The sequence below is a fragment of the Coregonus clupeaformis genome, chromosome 23 (assembly GCF_020615455.1).
Source record: "Coregonus clupeaformis isolate EN_2021a chromosome 23, ASM2061545v1, whole genome shotgun sequence".
NCBI lineage: Eukaryota > Metazoa > Chordata > Actinopteri > Salmoniformes > Salmonidae > Coregonus > Coregonus clupeaformis.
The window spans coordinates 750,228-771,781 of record NC_059214.1 but is presented as its reverse complement, the minus strand read 5'-3'; the positions used below and the strand labels follow the sequence as shown (position 1 = coordinate 771,781).

At 45.2% G+C, this 21,554-nt stretch overlaps 1 protein-coding gene across 1 annotated transcript; it reads right to left on the bottom strand.

Annotated features, from left to right (window-relative positions):
* Positions 1 to 7,620: 7,620 nt before the first annotated feature.
* On the bottom strand, positions 7,621 to 21,294 carry LOC121536177 (CD276 antigen-like). Its single transcript, XM_041843453.1, has 6 exons — positions 21,218 to 21,294; positions 12,668 to 13,027; positions 12,150 to 12,470; positions 11,963 to 12,061; positions 11,315 to 11,664; positions 7,621 to 7,661 (listed from the first exon to the last, which is right to left on the bottom strand). The coding sequence occupies exons 1-6, from the start codon at positions 21,255 to 21,257 to the stop codon at positions 7,629 to 7,631; spliced, it is 1,203 nt and encodes a 400-aa protein (XP_041699387.1). The 5' UTR covers positions 21,258 to 21,294; the 3' UTR covers positions 7,621 to 7,628.
* Between the last annotated feature and the right edge of the window lie 260 nt (positions 21,295 to 21,554).

The window sequence follows — 21,554 nt, the reverse complement described above, 5'->3', positions numbered from 1 at the left end:
CTCAAATGAAGTCCAACAGCAACACTGACTGAAAGGAACAAAAACCCACAAAATACAAGGTGAAACCACACAGTTTAAATATGGCTCCCAATCAGAGATAACGAGCCGACAGCTGTCACTCGTTACCTCCGATTGGGAGTCACATGAATACAAACAAGGAAGACAACCACCTAGACACCCCAACCAAACAGCACACAACAAAACGAACACACCCTATCCCCAACCTAACCCACACAACACCAAACAATACAAACACACCCTGGTTCAATAACAACGTCCCGGAACCAGAGCGTGACAGTACCCCCCCCCTAAAGGTGCGAACCCCGGGCGCACCAACATAGAGACTAGGGGAGGGTCTGGGTGGGCGTCTGTCCACGGTGGCGGCTCTGGCCCCGGTCGTGATCCCCACCCCACCACAGTCACAACCTGCTTCAGTAGCCTCCTCCCAATGACCACCCTCCAACTAACCCCCACCTGGACTAAGGGGCAACACCGGACTAAGGGGCAGCACCGGACTAAGGGGCAGCACCGGGATAAGGGGCAGCACCGGGATAAGGGCAGCACCGGGCTAAGGGGCAGCACCGGACTAAGGGGCAGCACCGGGGCTAAGGGACAGTACCTGACTAAATGGCGGATCCTGGCTGGCTGGCTCTGGCGGATCCTGGCTGGCTGGCGGATCCGGGCTGGGCGGCTCTGGCGGATCCTGGCTGGACGGCTCTGGCGGATCCTGGCTGGACGGCTCTGGCGGATCCTGGCTGGACGGCTCATGGCTGGCTGACGGATCTGGCTGCTCATGGCTGGCTGACGGATCTGGCTGCTCATGGCTGGCTGACGGATCTGGCTGCTCATGGCTGGCTGACGGATCTGGCTGCTCATGGCTGGCGGAAGGCTCTGGCTGATCCTGTCTGGCGGGACGGCTCTGGCTGATCCTGTCTGGCGGAAGGCTCTGGCTGATCCTGTCTGGCGGAAGGCTCTGGCTGATCCTGTCTGGCGGAAGGCTCTGGCTGATCCTGTCTGGCGGAAGGCTCTGGCTGATCCTGTCTGGCGGAAGGCTCTGGCTGATCCTGTCTGGCGGAAGGCTCTGGCTGCTCCTGTCTGGCGAAAGGCTCTAGCGGCTCCTGTCTGGCGGAAGGCTCTAGCGGCTCCCGGTCTGGCGGACGGCTCTGAAGGCTCATGGCAGACGGGCGGCTTTGCAGGCTCAGTACAGACGGGCGGCTTATGCAACGCTTGGCAGACGGGCAGTTCAGGCGCCATAGGGCAGACGGGCAGTTCAGGCGCCCGTTGGGCAGACGGGCAGTTCAGGCGCCGTTGGGCAGACGGGCAGTTCAGACGGCGTTGGGCAGACGGACAGTTCAGGCGCCGTTGGGCAGACGGGCAGTTCAGACGGCGTTGGGCAGACGGACAGTTCAGGCCCCGTTGGGCAGACGGCAGACTCTGGCCGTCTGAGGCGCACCGTAGGCCTGGTGCGTGGTGCCGGAACTGGAGGTACCGGGCTGAGGACACGCATCTCAGGGCTAGTGCGGGGAGAAGCAACAGGGCATGCTTGGCCCTGGGGACGCACCGTAGGCCTGATGCGTGGTGCCGGAACTGGAGGTACCGGGCTGAGGACACGCATCTCAGGGCTAGTGCGGGAGAAGCAACAGGGCATGCTTGGCCCTGGGGACGACCGTAGGCCTGATGCGTGGTGCCGGAACTGGAGGTACCGGGCTGAGGACACGCATCTCAGGGCTAGTGCGGGAAGCAGGAACAGGACGCACAGGACTCGGGGAACACACAGGAGGCTTAGTGCGTGGTGCAGGCACTGGTGGTACTGGACTGGAGACAGGAGGTGGTGCCGGAAATACCGGACCGTGCAGGCGTACTGGCTCCCTTGAGCACTGAGCCTGACCAACCTTACCTGGTTGTATGCTCCCCGTCGCCTGACCAGTACAGGGAGGTGGAATAACCCGCACCGGGCTATGTAGGCGAACCGGGGACACCATGCGTAAGGCTGGTGCCATGTAAGCCGGCCCGAGGAGACGCACTGGTGACCGGATGCGTGGGGCCGGCCTCATGACATCTGGCTCAATGCTCAGTCTAGCCCGGCCGATACGTGGAGCCGGAATGTACCGAACCGGGCTATGCCTGCGTACAGGAGACACCATGCGCTCTACTGCGTAACACGGTGTCTGCCCGTACTCTCGCTCTCCACGGTCAGTCCAGGGAGTAGGCGCAGGTCTCCTACCTGACTTCGCCACACTCCCTTCTAGCCCCCCCCCAAGAAATTTTTGGGTAATACTCTCGGGCTTCCAGCCTTGCCTCCGTGCTGCCTCCTCATATCGCCGCCTCTCGGCTTTAGCTGCCTCCCGCTCTTCACGAGGACGGCGATATTCTCCCGGTTGATCCCAAGGCCCCTCACCATCCAGAATCTCCTCCCATGTCCATGAATCCTTTATGGGAGTCCATAAATCCTGTGTAGGTAGGTCCTGTTGCCGCTTGACACGCTGCTTGGTCTTTTTTGTGGTGGGTTTTTCTGTCACGGTCGTCGTAAATAGAGGAAGCGGACCAAGGCGCAGCGTGTCCAAGAAACATGACTTTATTAAATAACGTATCCAAAACAAAAGACGACTCAAATGAAGTCCAACAGCAACACTGACTGAAAGGAACAAAAACCCACAAAATACAAGGTGAAACCACACAGTTTAAATATGGCTCCCAATCAGAGATAACGAGCCGACAGCTGTCACTCGTTACCTCCGATTGGGAGTCACATGAATACAAACAAGGAAGACAACCACCTAGACACCCCAACCAAACAGCACACAACAAAACGAACACACCCTATCCCCAACCTAACCCACACAACACCCAACAATACAAACACACCCTGGTTCAATAACAACGTCCCGGAACCAGAGCGTGACAAATTGACTTGTTGGAAAGGTGGCATCCTGTGACGGTGCCACGTTGAAAGTCACTGAGCTCTTCAGTACGGGCCATTCTACTGCCAATGTTTGTCTATGGAGATTGCATGGCTGTGTGCTCGATTTTATACACCTGTCAGCAACGGGTGTGGCTGAAATAGCCGAATCCACTCATTTGAAGGGGTGTCCACATACTTTTGTATATATATATTGTATGTCAAAGATGAAAGTCAACATGGGCAAGTCAATTCAACTTGTTGGATATGAATGTAACAACTCGTCATCTTCAGTTTCTTTCAGTAATATGTAGCCACATAATCTACTGTAACGTTGATCTGTAGCACGGCCCCTAAAGGAAACTCTACCCCCCTGTGGTGAGAAAGGGAAATAAATAGCTCAATTGTATGAACTGTGTTAGTATTAGTGACAGCTTGAATGTCATATTTCTGGATGGATCCTAGTCTCCTCTGATCCCGAGGATCATGATGCAGATCCCCGGTTGTGGTTATTTGTGTTTGACTGACCTCTCATGTTTCCATCACATTTGCTCTGGGCAGTTTGTCTTACATCTTGATGTCGCTTCCCCCCTTTTCCCCCTGAACAAAGAAAGAAAGAAGAGAAATCCCTTCAAAGCTGCTGCATCGAGTACTTTTCCGTTGGCAGAGAGGCCAAATCCTTGCTGAGGGTTTTAGTTCCCATCAGTTAGTCTTAGCAGGCCATGACGGCCCCCAAACACATGAAATACCGCCGGAGCGCCAGCGTTGCATGGGAGCCCATTCTCCCACTGTGTTTCATAAACACGGACTTAACCCCACGCTCCCCTGAAAGATACTATCCCCGTCACACCCACGGCACATCCCTAATGGGACCTTACACTCTATGACATTCCGGTCTCACACACACACACACACACACATAAAACAAACACACACACACACACGCACACACACACACACACACACACACACACACTCACACACTCACACACACAAACAAACACACACACACACACACACACACACACAAACATACACACACTCCGGCGCTCTCTCTTCTTCCTCTCCTGTCGGCTCAATCTGAAATGATATTTTTTACATTTCAATTGCGCTAGCGCGGAAATACGCAAGATGGATTGAATCGAAGTAGTGTATGACATGAAGTGTGTGTTAAGGTTGGTAGCCTATATGTTACACCAAAGGGACACAGGTGTATGCATTTTTTTTTTTTCGGTACCTCAAACACAGGAAACGGAGGCTGACTGACCTCACTGGTGTATGAGTACCCAAGCTCATCATTACTCAGGAGAGTATTGTATCTGAGACCATCTGGATTTCTCAAACCCATACACACCATTTTGGCATTGTATGCCTGAATAATTCTCTGCTAGTTTTTTGATACCATCATTCCTTTGTTATACAGTACCAGTCAAAGGTTTGGACACACCTACTTATTCAAGGGTTTTTCTTTATTTTTACTATTTTTTACATTGTAGAATTATAGTGAAGACATCAAAACTGTGAATTAACACATATGGAATCTTGTAGTAACCAAAAAAAGTGTTAAACAAATCAAAATGTATTTTATATTTGAGATTCTTCAAATAGCCACCCTTTGCCTTGATGACAGCTTTGCACACTCTTGGCATTCTCTCAACCAGCTTCACCTGGAATGATTTTCCAACAGTCTTGAAGGAGTTCCCACATATGCTGAGCACTTGTTGGCTGCTTTTCCTTCACTCTGCGGTCCAACTCATCCCAAACCATCTCCATTGGGCCGGGGGATTGTGGAGGCCAGGTCATCTGATGCAGCACTCCATCACTCTCCTTCTTGGTCAAATAGCCCTTACAGAGCCTGGAGGTGTGTTGGGTCATTGTCCTGTTGAAAAACAAATGATAGTCCCATTAAGCCCAAACCAGATGGGATGGCGTATCCACTCTGGACTGAAACAACTCCAGACCTTGTCCACCCTGGACTGAAACAACTCCAGACCTTGTCCACCCTGGACTGAAACAACTCCAGACCTTGTCCACCCTGGACTGAAACACCTCCAGATCTTGTCCACCCTGGACTGAAACACCTCCAGACCTTGTCCACCCTGGACTGAAACACCTCCAGACCTTGTCCACCCTGGACTGAAACACCTCCAGATCTTGTCCACCCTGGACTGAAACAACTCCAGATCTTGTCCACCCTGGACTGAAACAACTCCAGATCTTGTCCACCCTGGACTGAAACAACTCCAGACCTTGTCCACCCTGGACTGAAACAACTCCAGACCTTGTCCACCCTGGACTGAAACACCTCCAGATCTTGTCCACCCTGGACTGAAACACCTCCAGACCTTGTCCACCCTGGACTGAAACACCTCCAGACCTTGTCCACCCTGGACTGAAACACCTCCAGATCTTGTCCACCCTGGACTGAAACAACTCCAGATCTTGTCCACCCTGGACTGAAACAACTCCAGATCTTGTCCACCCTGGACTGAAACAACTCCAGATCTTGTCCACCCTGGACTGAAACACCTCCAGACCTTGTCCACCCTGTACAGAGGTTCACTGAATTTGGTGGTGAAAGAGTATATATGAATTACTAAATTACCTGATGCACTACTTTATATAGAATGGATTCCAGAGTCATAGTCTAAATACACATGAATGCTACCAGTAATCTTGTTACCGGTGGTTACGTTATGAACTGTCTCACCTGAACATACCTGAGCATAGTAGACTGAGAGGTGGAAAACCGTGTGATCCAACACTCCTTCATTATTCCAGCATTTGCCTTGTAAATCACACCGACCTCACAATATGAGTCCTCCCATGATCCAGTGTGAAGATTCTGAAAGTACACTTGCCAAAAGTGGCAGCCGCTACTCAAGCCTTGAGTACCCCTCACCATTTTACTATGTTTGAGCCTGTCTGGGTGGAGGGTGTGGGGCCGGATGTGTGGGTCTGTGTTGCTAGCACTGGTCCCGTCAGGAGATAGCCAGATATGGCTCTCGACAGAATTGGGAATCCAAGGTGATGGTCTTTTTTTATTTTATTTTTTATTTCACCTTTATTTAACCAGGTAAACCAGTTGAGAACAAGTTCTCATTTACAACTGCGACCTGGCCAAGATAAAGCAAAGCAGTGCGATAAAAACAACAACACAGAGTTACATATGGGGTAAAACAAAACAAAGTCAAAAATACAACAGAAATACATATAATATACAGTGTGTGCAAATTTAGCAAGTTATGGAGGTAAGGCAATAAAATAGGCTATAGTGCAAAATAATTACAATTAGTATTAACACTGGAATGATAGATGTGCAAGAGATGATGTGCAAATAGAGATACTGGGGTACAAATTAGCAAAATAAATAACAATATAGGGATGAGGTAGTTGGGCGGGCTAATTTCAGATGGGCTGTGTACAGGTGCAGTGATCGGTAAGGTGCTCTGACAACTGATGCTTAAAGTTAGTGAGGGAGATAAGTGTCTTATCTGTTGATTCAGTCAAGAATACTTAACATAATCATCCTTACATTTTAGTCATTTAGCAGATGGTCTAATCCAGAGCGATTTACAGTTAGTGAGTGCATACATTTTTCATACTGGCCCCCCATGGGACTCGAACCCACAACCCTGGCGTTGCAAGCACCATGCTCTACCAACTGAGCTACAGGAGGATTAATGGCGACATTGAATATGCTATGGCAAAACACTACTTAGAAGCCAAACACGGCCCACCGTCCTCTTTGTGCATTGTGGGCCTGGAACAGGTCACACCTATTAGAGGTAGTAAACTCCCTAAAATGATCTCACAGTGAGAGATGTTTTGGATTGGTAGATTAAATACCATGCACCCTTCGAGGTCTAAATGATGATTTCTCATTCAGACCATTTTTTATAGATTATATGGCTGCGCTGTATTTTGAATGCTGATGCATATGTATATCTTTCTACATTCAATAACAATCTTTCTATCCAGATGTCTATTTTTTTATACCCCAAAGCATCTATTTTTGTAGGCTTTACTGTGCAATAGTAAGTAACTAAATGCACCACAATTTCTCTAATTTCCTACATTGTCACGCGACGTGTATGCGGTTAGCGAAGTCAAACACAGGACACAGAGCGGCTGGCAACGTAGTTTACTGAACACAGTAAAATCAACGTTCAAAACAACAAACCTCCAAACAGGGAGGAAAACCCAAAGCCCCGTACATACAAGCAACTGCCGGAATGACAACGAACAATAACACACAAAATAACCAATGAGAGACAGGGGGTAATATAGGGAATACAATCCAACATAATGGGAAACAGGTGTAAACAATAAAGACCAAACAAGACAAACACCGATCGGCAGCAGCTAGTACTCCGGGGACGACGAACGCCGAAGCCTGCCCGAGCAAGGAGGAGGAGCAGCCTCGGCTGAATCCGTGACAGTACCCACCCCTTGACGCGCGGCTCCAGCCGTGCGCCGACCCCTGCCTCGGGGACGGCCAGGAGGACGCGGAGCAGGGCAAGTCGGATGACTCCGGTGGAAATCCCTCAACAGGGAGGGATCTAGGATGTCCCTCCTAGGGACCCAGCACCGTTCCTCCGGACCGTACCCCTCCCACTCCACGAGATACTGCAGACCCCCCATCCGATGCCTCGGATCCACAATGGACCGGACTGAGTACGCCGGAGCCCCCTCGATGTCTAGTGGGGGCGGAGGAGCCTCTCGTATCTCATTCTCCTGGAGTGGACCAGCTACCACCTGCCTGAGGAGAGACACATGGAACGAGGGGTTAATGTGGTAATTAATGGGCAGTTGTAACCTATAACATACCTCGTTCAATCTAAACCAATTCAAAACCGATCCACAACGACCAAGATCGTGGTATTCCCCTGGGAGGGGGGAAGGTCCGTGACAAAATCCACCGATAGGTGGGACCACGGCCGTTGTGGAATGGGTAGGGGTTGTAATATCCCCCTGGGCAGGTGTCTAGATGCCTTACACTGGGCGCACACCGGCACTGTCCGACCAATACCAGAATGACCAGAGGAGGGTGACGTGTGAGCCCAATATATCAGTCGATCACGGACCTCGAGCGGCACGTACCTCCGTCCCTCTGGACACTCTGGGGGAGTAGGGTCGGCACGTAACGCCCGCTCGATTTCCGCATCGACCTCCCACACTACCGGTGCCACCAGACAAGACTCCGGAAGTATGGGAGTGGGCACAATGGACCTCTCCTCTGTGTCATATCGTCGGGACTTAGCGTCTGCCTTAGCGTTCTGTGACCCTGGTCTATAAGTGAGCTTAAATACAAATCGGGTAAGAAACATGGCCCACCTAGCCTGACGAGGGTTCAGTCTCCTCGCTGCCCGGATGTACTCCAGGTTACGATGGTCAGTCAGAATGAGAAAAGGGTGTTTAGCCCCCTCAAGCCAATGCCTCCACACCTTCAGGGCTTGAACCACCGCTAGCAGCTCCCTGTCCCCCACGTCATAATTGCGTTCCGCCGGACTGAGCTTCTTAGAATAGAAAGCACAGGGGTGGAGTTTTGGAGGCGTGCCCGAGCGCTGAGACAGTATAGCACCGATCCCCGCCTCGGACGCATCCACCTCAACTTGGAACGCCAAAGAGGGATCCGGATGTGCCAGCACCGGAGCCGAGGTGAAAAGGTCCTTCAGATGTCTAAACGCCCTGTCCGCCTCAGCCGACCACTGCAAACGCACCGGGCCCCCATTTAGCAGGGAGGTGATGGGAGCTGCTACCTGTCCAAATCCCCGGATAAACCTCCGGTAGTAATTGGCAAAACCCCAAAACCGCTGCACCTCCTTAAACGTGGTGGGAGTCTGCCAATTACGCACGGCTGAAACGCGGTCAATCTCCATCTCCACCCCTGACGCGGACAACCGATGTCCCAGGAAGGAGATGGACTCCTGGAAGAACAGACATTTCGCCGCCTTCACATACAGGTCATGCTCCAACAGTCTACCCAGCACCCGACGCACCAGGGACACATGCTCGGCTCATGTAGCGGAGTATATTAGAATGTCATCAATATACACCACTACACCCTGTTCATGCAAATCCCGGAAAATCTCGTCCACAAATGATTGGAAGACTGAAGGAGCATTCATTAAACCGTATGGCATGACGAGGTACTGATAGTGACCCGAGGTGGTACTGAATGCTGTCTTCCACTCATCCAATACAATCCAACATAATGGGAAACAGGTGTAAACAATAAAGACCAAACAAGTCAAACACCGAAACATCGATCGGCAGCAGCTAGTACTCCGGGGACGACGAACGCCGAAGCCTGCCCGAGCAAGGAGGAGGAGCAGCCTCGGCTGAATCCGTGACAAACGTGTCATCGTGATATCTAAATGCTATTTATCGAGTTCATTCTGCTGATCTGTGTATTAGTATATATATATTGAATGTATATTGTAACAAATATTGGTTCACTAATGTTTTTAATACCACTATGTACCTCCCTCACACAGGTGAGGCGATTGTAATTATCACTTCGGCACCTGCATATATAAAAAAAATATAACCAATGGTTTTGGCACATCCATTTAGACTACATGGAAGTATTGCTCCAGAGACTTGCACAAAGTTAATATAACATCATGTTCAAATCAAATCAGATTCATTATACATTTTCTCTCGTACACAGAGGGCAGCTGCACTCCCCTTTGTTCCAATAGGTCTTTGTACATCCCTGGCAGAAGATGTGTCCACAGGGAATAGTGACGGGTTTGGAGAAGACATCGAGACAGACAGAGCAGATCAAATGCTCCCGAGATAAATCACTCTTCGCCATTTTGTTTTCCGATGCAGGAGCAGGAAGAATGAGTGTCAAGTCTGTACAGGATGTGTGGGTTTGGTAAAAGGGTGGTGCCCAGACTCTTTCAGCATATCAGCTAAATATCTACCAGGCCCTGGAAACTGTTTTTTTGCAGGGTGGAAGACTTGGGCCTGTCACTGGATTGGATCTCTTCTTCTTCTTTGGTATCATGGCGTCCGCACATTTTGTTTGTGCATGCCGTCACCCACCCACTGTGTGGTAGTGCGTGTTCAATCACATTACATTTGTGATATAAAAAAGGGAAAAATCAAAATAAAATTGCAACACCAACCAACGCTACACCAATGTACCACTATTTCAACCAATACAATTCTGAAAACATCATATAACTCCTCTGCAGTAATCTCGTACACCCAGGTACTTCTCTGCAGCTGCCACCACAACATCTATTTTCTGTGATTTACGTTCCATTTCTGCGGTACAGTTGATAACCACGGTTATGAACGCTAAGAAGCCAACCTTACTGAAGCATATCTCACTCGTTGGCCTAATCCCTCTGTGCTATCATAAATCTACTACTCACTGGGAATCCTCTCAGGATCCCTCAACGTTGACCCCATCCTCCTCTACTTTCTCCACTGCCTCAGCATACGACACCTTCTGCACTACTCAGACTCTGGCCACTTCAACCTGCATCTCTCGCACCGGACCCTTCCGATCACCAGCAACATGGGCACCCCTACAGCTGACTCACACAACTTTAATAGATATCTTAACCTGTTACTATTCATAATTTTTTTTTTTTTTTACTGATAATTCTGTTAAAGTTCAAAATAAAACCTATTTTTAATCTTCAAGTCGATATAAACTGGGTGTGTCTTTGGGCCGTTGCATCTATCCATGAGCCACTGAATGCAAATGTATCTAAATGTTATTTAAATATACTCATAAAAGTATCAGGTAGGCCTAGATACAGTTCTGTAACAGCTGTCCCTAATTCTGGACACAGTGAGGTCTGTTTGGCAGAGACTGCATTCACAGTAAATGCTGCATATGTGGACTCAATCGGAAATTACTTTCAAATGTCCATCGAGGTCCAGATTGAATCTAATCCTTAGTCCTTAGTCAAAGCATAAACTTTACAACATCCACAGTAACTTGACACACAAAGGCATTGCAGAGAGAATGAGGTGGCTCGTCATAGGTTCAGGTCTCTCTCTGGCTGGCCTATTTTGGGTAAAACGTTTAACTTCAGTGTTCTTCATGAATTCAAGTCAAATATACAACAAAAGTACATTTTTAAACGTCAGATGTCTTGGATCCCACAAGGCAGGTTTGTCCAATGAATATCAGACATGATTTGAAATACTATTTAGGGTGTTGCAATTATTTTCTAACACATTTGGATGAAAATATTTGCATACTTTTGGAATGTGTTTTGAAAAGACTCCCATGCGTTTGAAATAGTGTGTTTGGAAATAAGTATTTGAAAATGTTCTACTGTAGATGTTCTAAAGCTTTTCTAATAGTTATTACAAGGAAAACATTAGAATCTAGCTCAGGCTTAGACCTGTGTCAAAACTACTTTAGTCCAGTTGCATGTTTACCGTGTCATCCACTGGTTCTGTTACACCTTCAGCTCTGTTTGCTGCAGCACCGTTAGCGTTGGTAACCGTGGCTCCATCAACTTGATCAACACTACCGTTGTCCTGAGGCTGGCTTGTTGTGGAACCCATTAGAATGCTCAGCTCCTCATCACCTCCTGTGGCAACACGGCTGGCTCCTGTGGCAACACGGCTGGCTCCTGTGGCAACACGGCTGGCTCCTGTGGCAACACCGCTGGCTCCTGTGGCAACACGGCTGGCTCCTGTGGCAACACCGCTGGCTCCTGTGGCAACACCGCTGGCTCCTGTGGCAACACGGCTGGCTCCTGTTGCACCACCTCTGGCTCCATGACCTAGATCAACATGGATCAGTGTTTTAGTCATAATTAACCAGATCCACATGGATCAGTGTTTTAGTCATAACTAACAATACACTGCAGCCCATCTAACTACTGAACGAAATGTACACAGGGCCAATTGATTTTCACATACTAACACTCCTCAAATCTGAAATAATATTGTATTTGAATGTAAATGGAGATCAAATCCTTAGATTTGGCACTGACAGAGTAATTACAGACTAAGACAACTTCATACAGTACTGAATCTGATTTCATTACAGTAAATAAAACATCTGAAATTGCAACTTACAGTATTTGAAAACAAAATAAATCACCCCGAAGATAAACGTAATCAATATTGAAATAATGACTCCAATAAGGCCGGCAGACAAGCCTTCCTGAACATCACCTATGGGGAAAAGACAAGATGAGTGATTCAGTTTTCAGTTAATGAATATTAGGCAGTGAGAGGTGGCGTCACGTCCTGTAATATGTACCTGTAGGGTCTGTGTGAATGCTCTGACTGAGACCGACGACGGCTGTGTTGCTTACAGTCTCCTTCAGAACGGGGTTGAAGATATGGCAGGTCACCGTCTGATTTTCTGTGGAATTCACTTGGCTCCAGACGGTGTACAGTCCACTTTCAGGATCAAGTGTAAAGTTGGTCTGTACTTCATGCGGGTCCAGAGTACGCTTCTGAGCCCACAGGACATCATGGATGGTCCATGTGACCGTTGGTTTTGGGTATCCCCCCTGGGTTGAACACGTGACATTCATATTTGTTTCGTTCACAGTCACACTGGGTGTCAGGAACCGTGCTGAAAGTGTACAAAGCAAAGAGAAGAAGATTTTAGAAAGTGACAGAATTAGTGCTGTGAATAACTCACACAGGCAGCCGTGGAACGGTATCAAACACACCAAACACACGGTGCCCATGTGGTTGATGCCGTTCCATTCCAGCCATTATTATGAGTCCTCCTCCTCTCAGCCTCCAGTGTTATTAACTCAACCATACCTGCCACAAGTAGGGTAGCGTTGCACCTTGTTTCCGACCCGCTGATACCATTCTCGCCGAACAGTGTAGCGAAAGCCAAGTAGGTGTTCTGGTTATCTTGAAGTGTTACTTGGCTGAGTTTGATAGAGATATTCCCAGAACTCATCTCAGCCCCAAAGGCTTTAATCCTTTTTGTGTAAAGGACGTGCTGATGTTGGTTCTCTTCTCCTTTGTTGAACGAGTACAACACTTTATTGGACTTATCTTGCCAATAGAACCGGAGTCTTGCTGTGTCGATGGCCGTGGATGAAATCAGGTCGCAGGCCAGGAGAACAGACTCTCCTATAATCCCAGTGACTTCATTCTCAGATGCAGCTGTTGCTGAAACATTCCAATATGTCAAAGTTACAAACAAAGCTCAGAATTCAACACAGATAATGAACCCATGTCACTGTGTTAGTGAATGTGTGTGGTTTGCGTGTAAGAAAGTCTATAAATGGCTGAATTGGCTTGTGGTGTAAAACAGTGAGGGGTTTGCTACTTTGCCTTAATGTCATCAGGGGTTCTCAAGCACAGGCCCACATGGAGCCTGAGAGTATCCTGCTCCTCCATGCCCACATCCTGACCCCTTGAGAGAATCAGGATAGCTTATGCTAGATCTGACATGGTACTTCAAAACCACAGAGTGGCCCAAATTATAAAAGTCACATTGCTGTTGTGACGGCAGGCTTCACTGGAGGAATGACATGATGTGCTGCTCACTCAAAGGAAATGACAAAATATAAGAGGAAGTGGTTGAAAGAGCTTAAGAAAGCACAGAACATTCCCATAAACAAACATGTTCCTGGAAAATTAAGGAAACTTTTCTCTTCCAAAAGCTATATTAGAACATTTGAAACTGGGTTGTTCATTTATCTGGCAGCACTTGGTTACCATTTAATTCCAGCACTTGGTTACCAAGATGATGGGAAGGTGCATGACATCACCCATTTCTACTTTCTGATTTCTCTGATGACATGTTTGGTTGAGTAATTTACCTTAAATCGCAGCTTTGTAATAGCATTTGTCATTATGTGCTTTACAGTAACCAGACCTAGACCCTCAAAACGGAAAGAAGAATCAAACTATATGCAAATGGCCAACGTGTTAAAGATAGCTCTGAATATCTGGTTTACGCAGATTGAGAGATCTTAAAGATCTTCGAGAGAATGAACAACACCATGACAGCGTAAGGGTTATGAGCATTGGGCCAATCCCCGAGGTCGCTGGTTCTAATCCCCGAGGTCGCTGGTTCTAATCCCCGAGCCGACTAGGCGAAAAATCTGCCGAAATGCCATTGAGCAAGGAACTTAGCCCTAATTGCTCCTGCAAGTCGCTCTGGCTAAGAGTGTCTGCTAAATGACAAAAATGTAAATGTAATAACTAGGCCTGCCCTGCCCTTACAGTTACTAGACTAGAGCATGGGCGATAATGACAGCGCTTTAGGGTAAAGCTGAGGTCATATTCCTCATTTCTTTAAAAACATTCAGCGATACGAAATAATACTAGCATCAGATTTTTTTCACCACTACATAAAAGCAGAAATAACTCATCTGAACTTCTATTTTAGTTCCAGGAAATGAAGGACGATGCTTTTGTCTCGTAGTAATGTAGAAGGGGCAGCAGGTAGCTTAGTGGGTAAGAGCGTTGTGCCAGTAACCGTAAGGTTGCTGGTTCTAATCGCCGACTAGGTGAAAAAACTGTCCAAGGCACTTAACCCTAATTGCTCCTGTAAGTTGCTCTGGATAAGAGGATATACATACACATACATATCCTTTAAAAAATATATATTCCCCTTTATTACTTTCCAACCCCACCACCCTTTCCCTACTTGGAGTAAACTAGTGAACAACAATGCTTAGGCCTCTACTTCCAGCTTATACATACTATATACATTTTATGGACACAGTCAATTTTACAAAAATTATATTTTGTTTGTTTTTTCTCCTGAACTTCTTCTACTCTCAACCTCTCCGATCATTTTCATGATGTCCATCCGGTTTGCTTCTGTATGCCATATCTTTCTAACTGTGCTCTTTCACAAAAGCTCCCAACCTACAACTTATACAAAAAGTCTTATATGGAAAGTCTTTATCATCCTTATTCATTATTTTCTATAAAAAAGCAAAACAATATTTTAAGTGAGATGTAGGCAGGCCTGAAAAGAAAGGAAATTCACATAAGCACCACAATGCCTACTTCACCCATGTTCTACCAAGGCCTTAAGGTTCGGTTATCGGCTTCACTCTACGATAAACACTTTGTTTTATCTCATGTTTCTCTACATATCTCTGGATGCAGGTATGGCTATCAACACATAACCTCCATTCCAACAGTATGCATGTAGGACTACTGTACTGTTGTCGTCCTTACTGTTTGCTAACGCATGCTAACAATGCTACAACCACATGTAAATCACAACCACATGCTAACAATGCTACAACCACATGTAAATCACAACCACATGCTAACAATGCTACAACCACATGCCAATCACAACCACATGCTAACAATGCTACAACCACATGCCAATCACAACCACATGCTAACAATGCTACAACCACATGCCAATCACAAATGCATTTTTCATCTGACATCTATGATTAATTCGTTCATTTATCAGAGCCTTGAGTTTCTGTGTGAAAGTGTGTGTGGAAGGTGTGTGTGCAAGCCGAGAGTCTGAATCAATGATTCGATGGCCACGAGGTGACCACGAGGTGACAACTTTCTCTTTAGACAAGCTAAAACCCTTTCCTTCTATAAAGCAATGAATGAAATACAAATATTGAGGTAGAGGAGACTTACCAAACAGCAAAAATATGAATACCAGTGTAGACATTCCACGCTACAAGAGAGTAATTATAAACTAAATTAATAACCTAGAATATTGTCCCATCACAAGCTAAACAAAGAACAGATACAAGCCAGACGGGAAGTGACACTCCTTCTGAATGGGTGTTATTTTTTCATTAGACGTTCTGGGTTCAGGAGGAATAATGCTGCTGTTGTAGCCGTGATTATGAAATTATAACAAACATTGACAATCTGGTTAGGCGAGGTGCCTGCTATCCATACCTTAATGAAGACAGCTTGGCTGTGGAAACGTTGATGTTTAAATTATTGCATCTGAGCTCCTAGAGTGTGCGGCTCTCCTGTTCTTTTTTAAACAATTAAATGACAAGACGTTTGTGATAATATTGCACTGTAATATATGAGATATTAACAGCAACTTCTTGGTCTGGGATGCATTTCATTCTGCGATGCTCTCACTTCTCTTTTGAGTCACTGTTCGACAGTCACAACTTCCTGTCATAAAAATGAATGCGGACAGCACAGTAGCAGTGTTACATCACAGGGAAGTTGTATGTATTGTATTCAGTATAGCTTAATGAGAAACAACTTATAATGAACACAATGCAACCTGCTTATTATGGCATAAATTAGAGCACTAACCCGGATTTGTGATCAGCTATACTACCACAGATTGTAGCTTCCATCAATGTAATTGTCTGCATCATTTCCAATCACCCATATATTTTTTTTGTAAATATATACATATATTTTAAATATATTTTCCTTTATTATTTTCCCCTAACCCTACCACCCCTCCCCTAATTGGAGTAAACTATTGTACAACAACACTTAGGCTTCTACTTCCAGCTTATACATACTATATACATTTTACGGACACAATGTATTTTACAATAGTTATCTTTTGTTTGTTTTTAATCCCATCCTTCAGCCACCATCAACCCATTACATCTATCTCTAACCCGGATGTTACCGCACTGAAGACTGACTCAGAGATGGTCCTCCTTTCTATGCCAAGCATGTTGGTTCTCATTCCTTTGGTTCTCTATAAGCATCTGTCTGATCTACTTTATTAGAATACAAGTCATCTGTCTGATCTATCCTATTAGAATACAAGTCATCTGTCTGATCTAAATAAGTATACAAAATTTTGTTTTCTTTTCCATAGTAAAAGACATGGGCCACTAGGTTGTCCTGCTGGGACAACAGGTGCAGATGAATTCAGGCTGCAGGGCAACAGGATGGACTTCCCAAGAATCCCAATGATGTGATGATGTCTCAACATTTGAGCTGAGCCTATGACTGGTGCTGCAATATTCAATAAATAATTGGTGTTGGTTATATGACAGGAATTTGCACTGTGTGTGTGTGTGTGTGCGTGTGTGTGTGTTATATAGGTTGTACTAATCCATGTTCAAATCATACTCTTCCAAAAAGTAGTAGGACCTAAACAGTATATTGTTAGTTTACAGAGTTTACCAAACATTAGGAACACCTTCCTAAATATTGAGTTGCACCCCTTTTGGCCCTCAGAACAGCCTCAATTCGTCGGGGCATGGACCCTACAAGGTGTCGAAAGCTTTCCACGGGGATGCTGGCCCATGTTGACTCCAATGCTTCCCACAGTTGGACCATTCTTGATACACACGGGAAACTGTTGAGTGTGAAAAACCCAGCAGCGTTGCAGTTCTTGACACAGAACGGTGCGCCTGGCACCTACTACCATACCTCGTTCAAAGGCACTTAAATATTTTGTCTTGCCCATTCACCCTCTGAATGGCACACAGACACAATCCATGTCTCAATTGTCTCAAGGCTTAAAAATCCTTCTTTAACCTGTCTCCTCCCCTTTATCTACACTGATTGAAGTGGATTTAACAAGTTACATCAATAAGGGATCATAGCTTTCACCTGGATTCACCTTGTCAGTCTACTGTATGTCATGGAAAGAGCAGGTGTTCTTAATGTTTTGTATACTCAGTGTAGTTATTTCATGAGGATGGGGTGTACAGTAAATGCCCCCAAAAAAGTCTACATCTTCATTGACGTCAACAGCAATGCTGTCGCAATCCAAAACCATTTTTAGATCATTTTAGCAAGACTTCCTTTTTTTTTGTTCCGTTACATCACTGTCTGATAAAAGGTTATCCATACAAAATAAAAAAATAAATAGTAACACGGGAAATAAAATAAAATACACAAGAATGGAGCGCAATACAGGAGGGACAGTGGCATGCGAAAGTATTCACCCCCCTTGGCATTTTTCCTATTTTGTTGCCTTACAACCTGGAATTAAAATGGATTTCTGGGGGGTTTGTATCATTTGATTTACACAACATGCCTTCCACTTTGAAGATGCAAAATATTTTTATTGTGAAACAAACAACAAACGAGACTAAAAAACAGAAAAATTGAGCATGCATAACTGTTCACCCCCGCCACCAAAGTCAATACTTTGTAGAGCCACCTTCTGCAGCAATTACAGCTGCAAGTCTCTTGGGGTATGTCTCTATAAGCTTGGCACATCTAGCCACTGGGATTTTTGTCCATTCTTCAAGGCAAAACTGCTCCAGCTCCTTCAAGTTGGATGGGTTCCGCTGGTGTACAGCAATCTTTAAGTCATACCACAGATTCTCAATTGGATTGAGGTCTGGGCTTTGACTAGGCCAATCCAAGACATTTAATTGTTTCCCCTTAAACAATTTGAGTGTTGCTTCAGCAGTATGCTTAGGGTCATTGTCCTGCTGGAAGGTGAACCTCCGTCCCAGTCTCAAATCTCTGGAAGACTGAAACAGATTTCCCTCAAGAATTTCCCTGTATTTAGCGCCATCCATCATTCCTTCAATTCTGACCAGTTTCCCATTCCCTGCCGATGAAAAACATCCCTACAGCATGATGCTGCCACCACCATGCTTCACTGTGGGGATGGTGTTCTCGGGGTGATGAGAGGTGCTTGGTTTGCGCCAGACATAGTGTTTTCCTTGATGGCCAAAAAGCTCAATTTTAGTATCATCTGACCAGAGTACCTTCTTCCATATGTTTGGGGAGTCTCCCACATGCCTTATGGCGAACACCAAACGTGTTTGCTTATTTCTTTCTTTAAGCAATGGCTTTTTTCTGGCCACTCTTCCGTAAAGCCCAGATCTGTGGAGTGTACGGCTTAAAGTGGTCCTGTGGACAGATACTCCAATATCCACTGTGGAGTTTTGCAGCTCCTTCAGGGTTATCTTTGGTGTCTTTGTTGCCTCTCTGATTAATGCCCTCCTTGCCTGGTCCGTGAGTTTTGGTGGGCGGCCATCTCTTGGCAGGTTTGTTGTGGTGCCATATTCTTTCCATTTTTTTATAATGGATTTAATGGTGCTCCGTGGGATGTTCAAAGTTTCTGATTTATTTTAAAAACCCAACCCTGATGTGTACTTCTCCACAACTTTGTCCCTGACCTGTTTGGAGAGCTCCTTGGTCTTCATGGTGCTACTTGCTTGGTGGTGCCACTTGCTTAGTGGTGTTGCAGACTCTGGGGCCTTTCAGAACAGGTGTATGTATACTGAGATCATGTGACACTTAGATTGCACACAGATGGACTTTATTTAACTAATTATGTGACTTCTGAAGGTAATTGGTTGCACCAGATCTTATTTAGGGGCTTCATAGCAAAGGGGGTGAATATATATGCACGCACCACTTTTCCGTTATTTATTTTTTAGAATTTTTTGAAACAAGTTATTTTTTTCATTGCACTTCACCAATTTTGACTTTTTGTGTATGTCCATTACATGAAATTAAAATAAAAATATATTTATATTACAGGTTGTGATGCAACAAAATAGGAAAAACGCCAAGGAGGGTGAATACTTTTGCAAGGCACTGTATATACAGGAGGGGCCAGTACCAGATCAATGTGGAGCTATATACAGGGAGTACCAGTACCAGATCAATGTGGAGCTATATACAGGGAGTACCAGTACCAGATCAATGTGCAGAGTGACAAGGTATTTGAGGTAGATACCGTATGTACATGAAGGCAGGGTAAAGTGACTAGGCATCAGGATAGATCATAATAAGGTATTTGAGGTAGATATGTACATGAAGGCAGGGTAAAGTGACTAGGCATCAGGATAGATCATAATAAGGTATTTGAGGTAGATATGTACATGAAGGCAGGGTAAAGTGACTAGGCATCAGGATAGATCATAATAAGGTATTTGAGGTAGATATGTACATGAAGGCAGGGTAAAGTGACTAGGCATCAGGATAGATCATAATAAGGTATTTGAGGTAGATATGTACATGAAGGCAGGGTAAAGTGACTAGGCATCAGGATAGATAATAATAAGGTATTTGAGGTAGATATGTACATGAAGGCAGGGTAAAGTGACTAGGCATCAGGATAGATCATAATAAGAGTAAAATAAAGAACAGAGTAGCAGCAGCAAATAAAAGTCACCAAATCACAAAGAGTGAGTTGCAACTCGTAAGATGTTGCCCTTCTCCTTCAGCACCATCTCAACTCTTTTGTTAAGAATCGAGCCCATATGGCTGTTGTCTGTCGGCCCTGCATTAAATAACCTTATTGGTTGAGGAAAACTGTGATAAATAAAAAAGTATATCAGTGTCATTTAAGGACCAAAGGATTGACAGCCGTCCCATATAGATTGCAAAATAGTTGGGAAGAGATTTTAGACGAACCGATCCCATGGCATAGTGTTTATGAACTGATACGCAAAATGACACCGGATTAAAAAACTTAGAAACTTTCAATTTAAATTATTATATAAAATTCTTGCTACCAATAGAATGTTATTTATATGGGGGATACAATCTTCCCAGCTCTGCAGATTTGGCTGCGAAGAGACAGAATCATTAGATCATTTGTTTTGGTACTGTCCATTTGTAGCTTGTTTTTGGACACAGGTCCAGGAATGGCTAAAGGATTGCAATATTTACCTGGAGCTAACCCTGCAGATAGCACTACTGGGTGATCTGAAAAGTCATAGTCAATCGATCAATAACATAATAATACTTTTAGCAAAAATGATTATTTTCAATTTACAATCTGTAGAAACAATGAGAATAGAAAGGTTCAGAACTTTTGTAAAACATCACAGTACAGTTGAAAAATATATGGCAAATAGAAATCCAATATGGATGGTGTTAAGAGATAGATGGGAGGTGTTGAATGGAGTTGAAGGATGGGACTAATAACAACTAACAACAAATAATAACAAACTAAATATAATTATTGTAAAATTGACTGTGTCCATAAAATATATTTAGTATGTATAAGCTGGAAGTAGAGGCCTAAGCGTTATTGTTCACTAGTTTACTCCAATTAGGGAAGGGGTGGTGGGGTTGGAAAGTAATAAAGGGAAAACCAAAAATAAAGAATAATCAAAATAAAAAAACATACAAAATGAATGGAGCCCATAGCCAGCCCTGGGTATAGCATGGTGAGCTTTCTGGCACAAAATGTCTGCCGTATCATCACCAAAGTGGACGACCAAGGTGGGTTTCCACTCTTATATTAAAAATCTATTTGATTGTCTGGAAAAGCACTATAATAATCCAATCAATTATAATTACAGTATTGTAGTATCATAGCCTACTGATACTACAGAAATACTTGGCATACTAATGCGGAAGCAACTTGCATTCAAACAATGACAGATTAGGCAGACACAAGGGACAGAACCACAACGGCACAATGGAGAAAATGAAACTTACCAGACAACAACAAAATACTAATGAATATCAGGCTTGCCATTGCACTCTGCAGAAAACGGATGGAAATCAGGATGGATATCAGGATGGAAAACTAAACAGAAAAGTAGTTTGGACCTTACTAAATACTGTCACACACATCTGGTTCATGGGTCATTCATTCCGTCACATCCGTATTACAAAATCCCAACAAACAAGTTCAACACAACGCTAGTGGTAGTATTTCACCATAACTTCTTGGTCGTCATCTTTGTACTGTTGCTCTGTGATGCATGACTCACTGTGAGACATTCGTGTCTGCGGAGCCATAGCTTTCTGTTTCTAATACAGTCTATTACCA

Excerpts from the sequence above, each read along its gene's own strand:
- LOC121536177 (XM_041843453.1), bottom strand. The coding sequence starts at position 21,257 with ATGGCAAGCCTGATATTCATTAGTATTTTGTTGTTGTCTG. Across the intron at positions 11,665-11,962 it reads TTATTTTGTTTTCAAATACT|GTCATGGAGCCAGAGGTGGT; the intron begins GTAAGTTGCAAT and ends ATGTTGATCTAG. Across the intron at positions 7,662-11,314 it reads CAGAACCAGTGGATGACACG|GCAGGTGGTAGCTGGTCCAC; the intron begins GTAAACATGCAA and ends GTCTCTCCTCAG.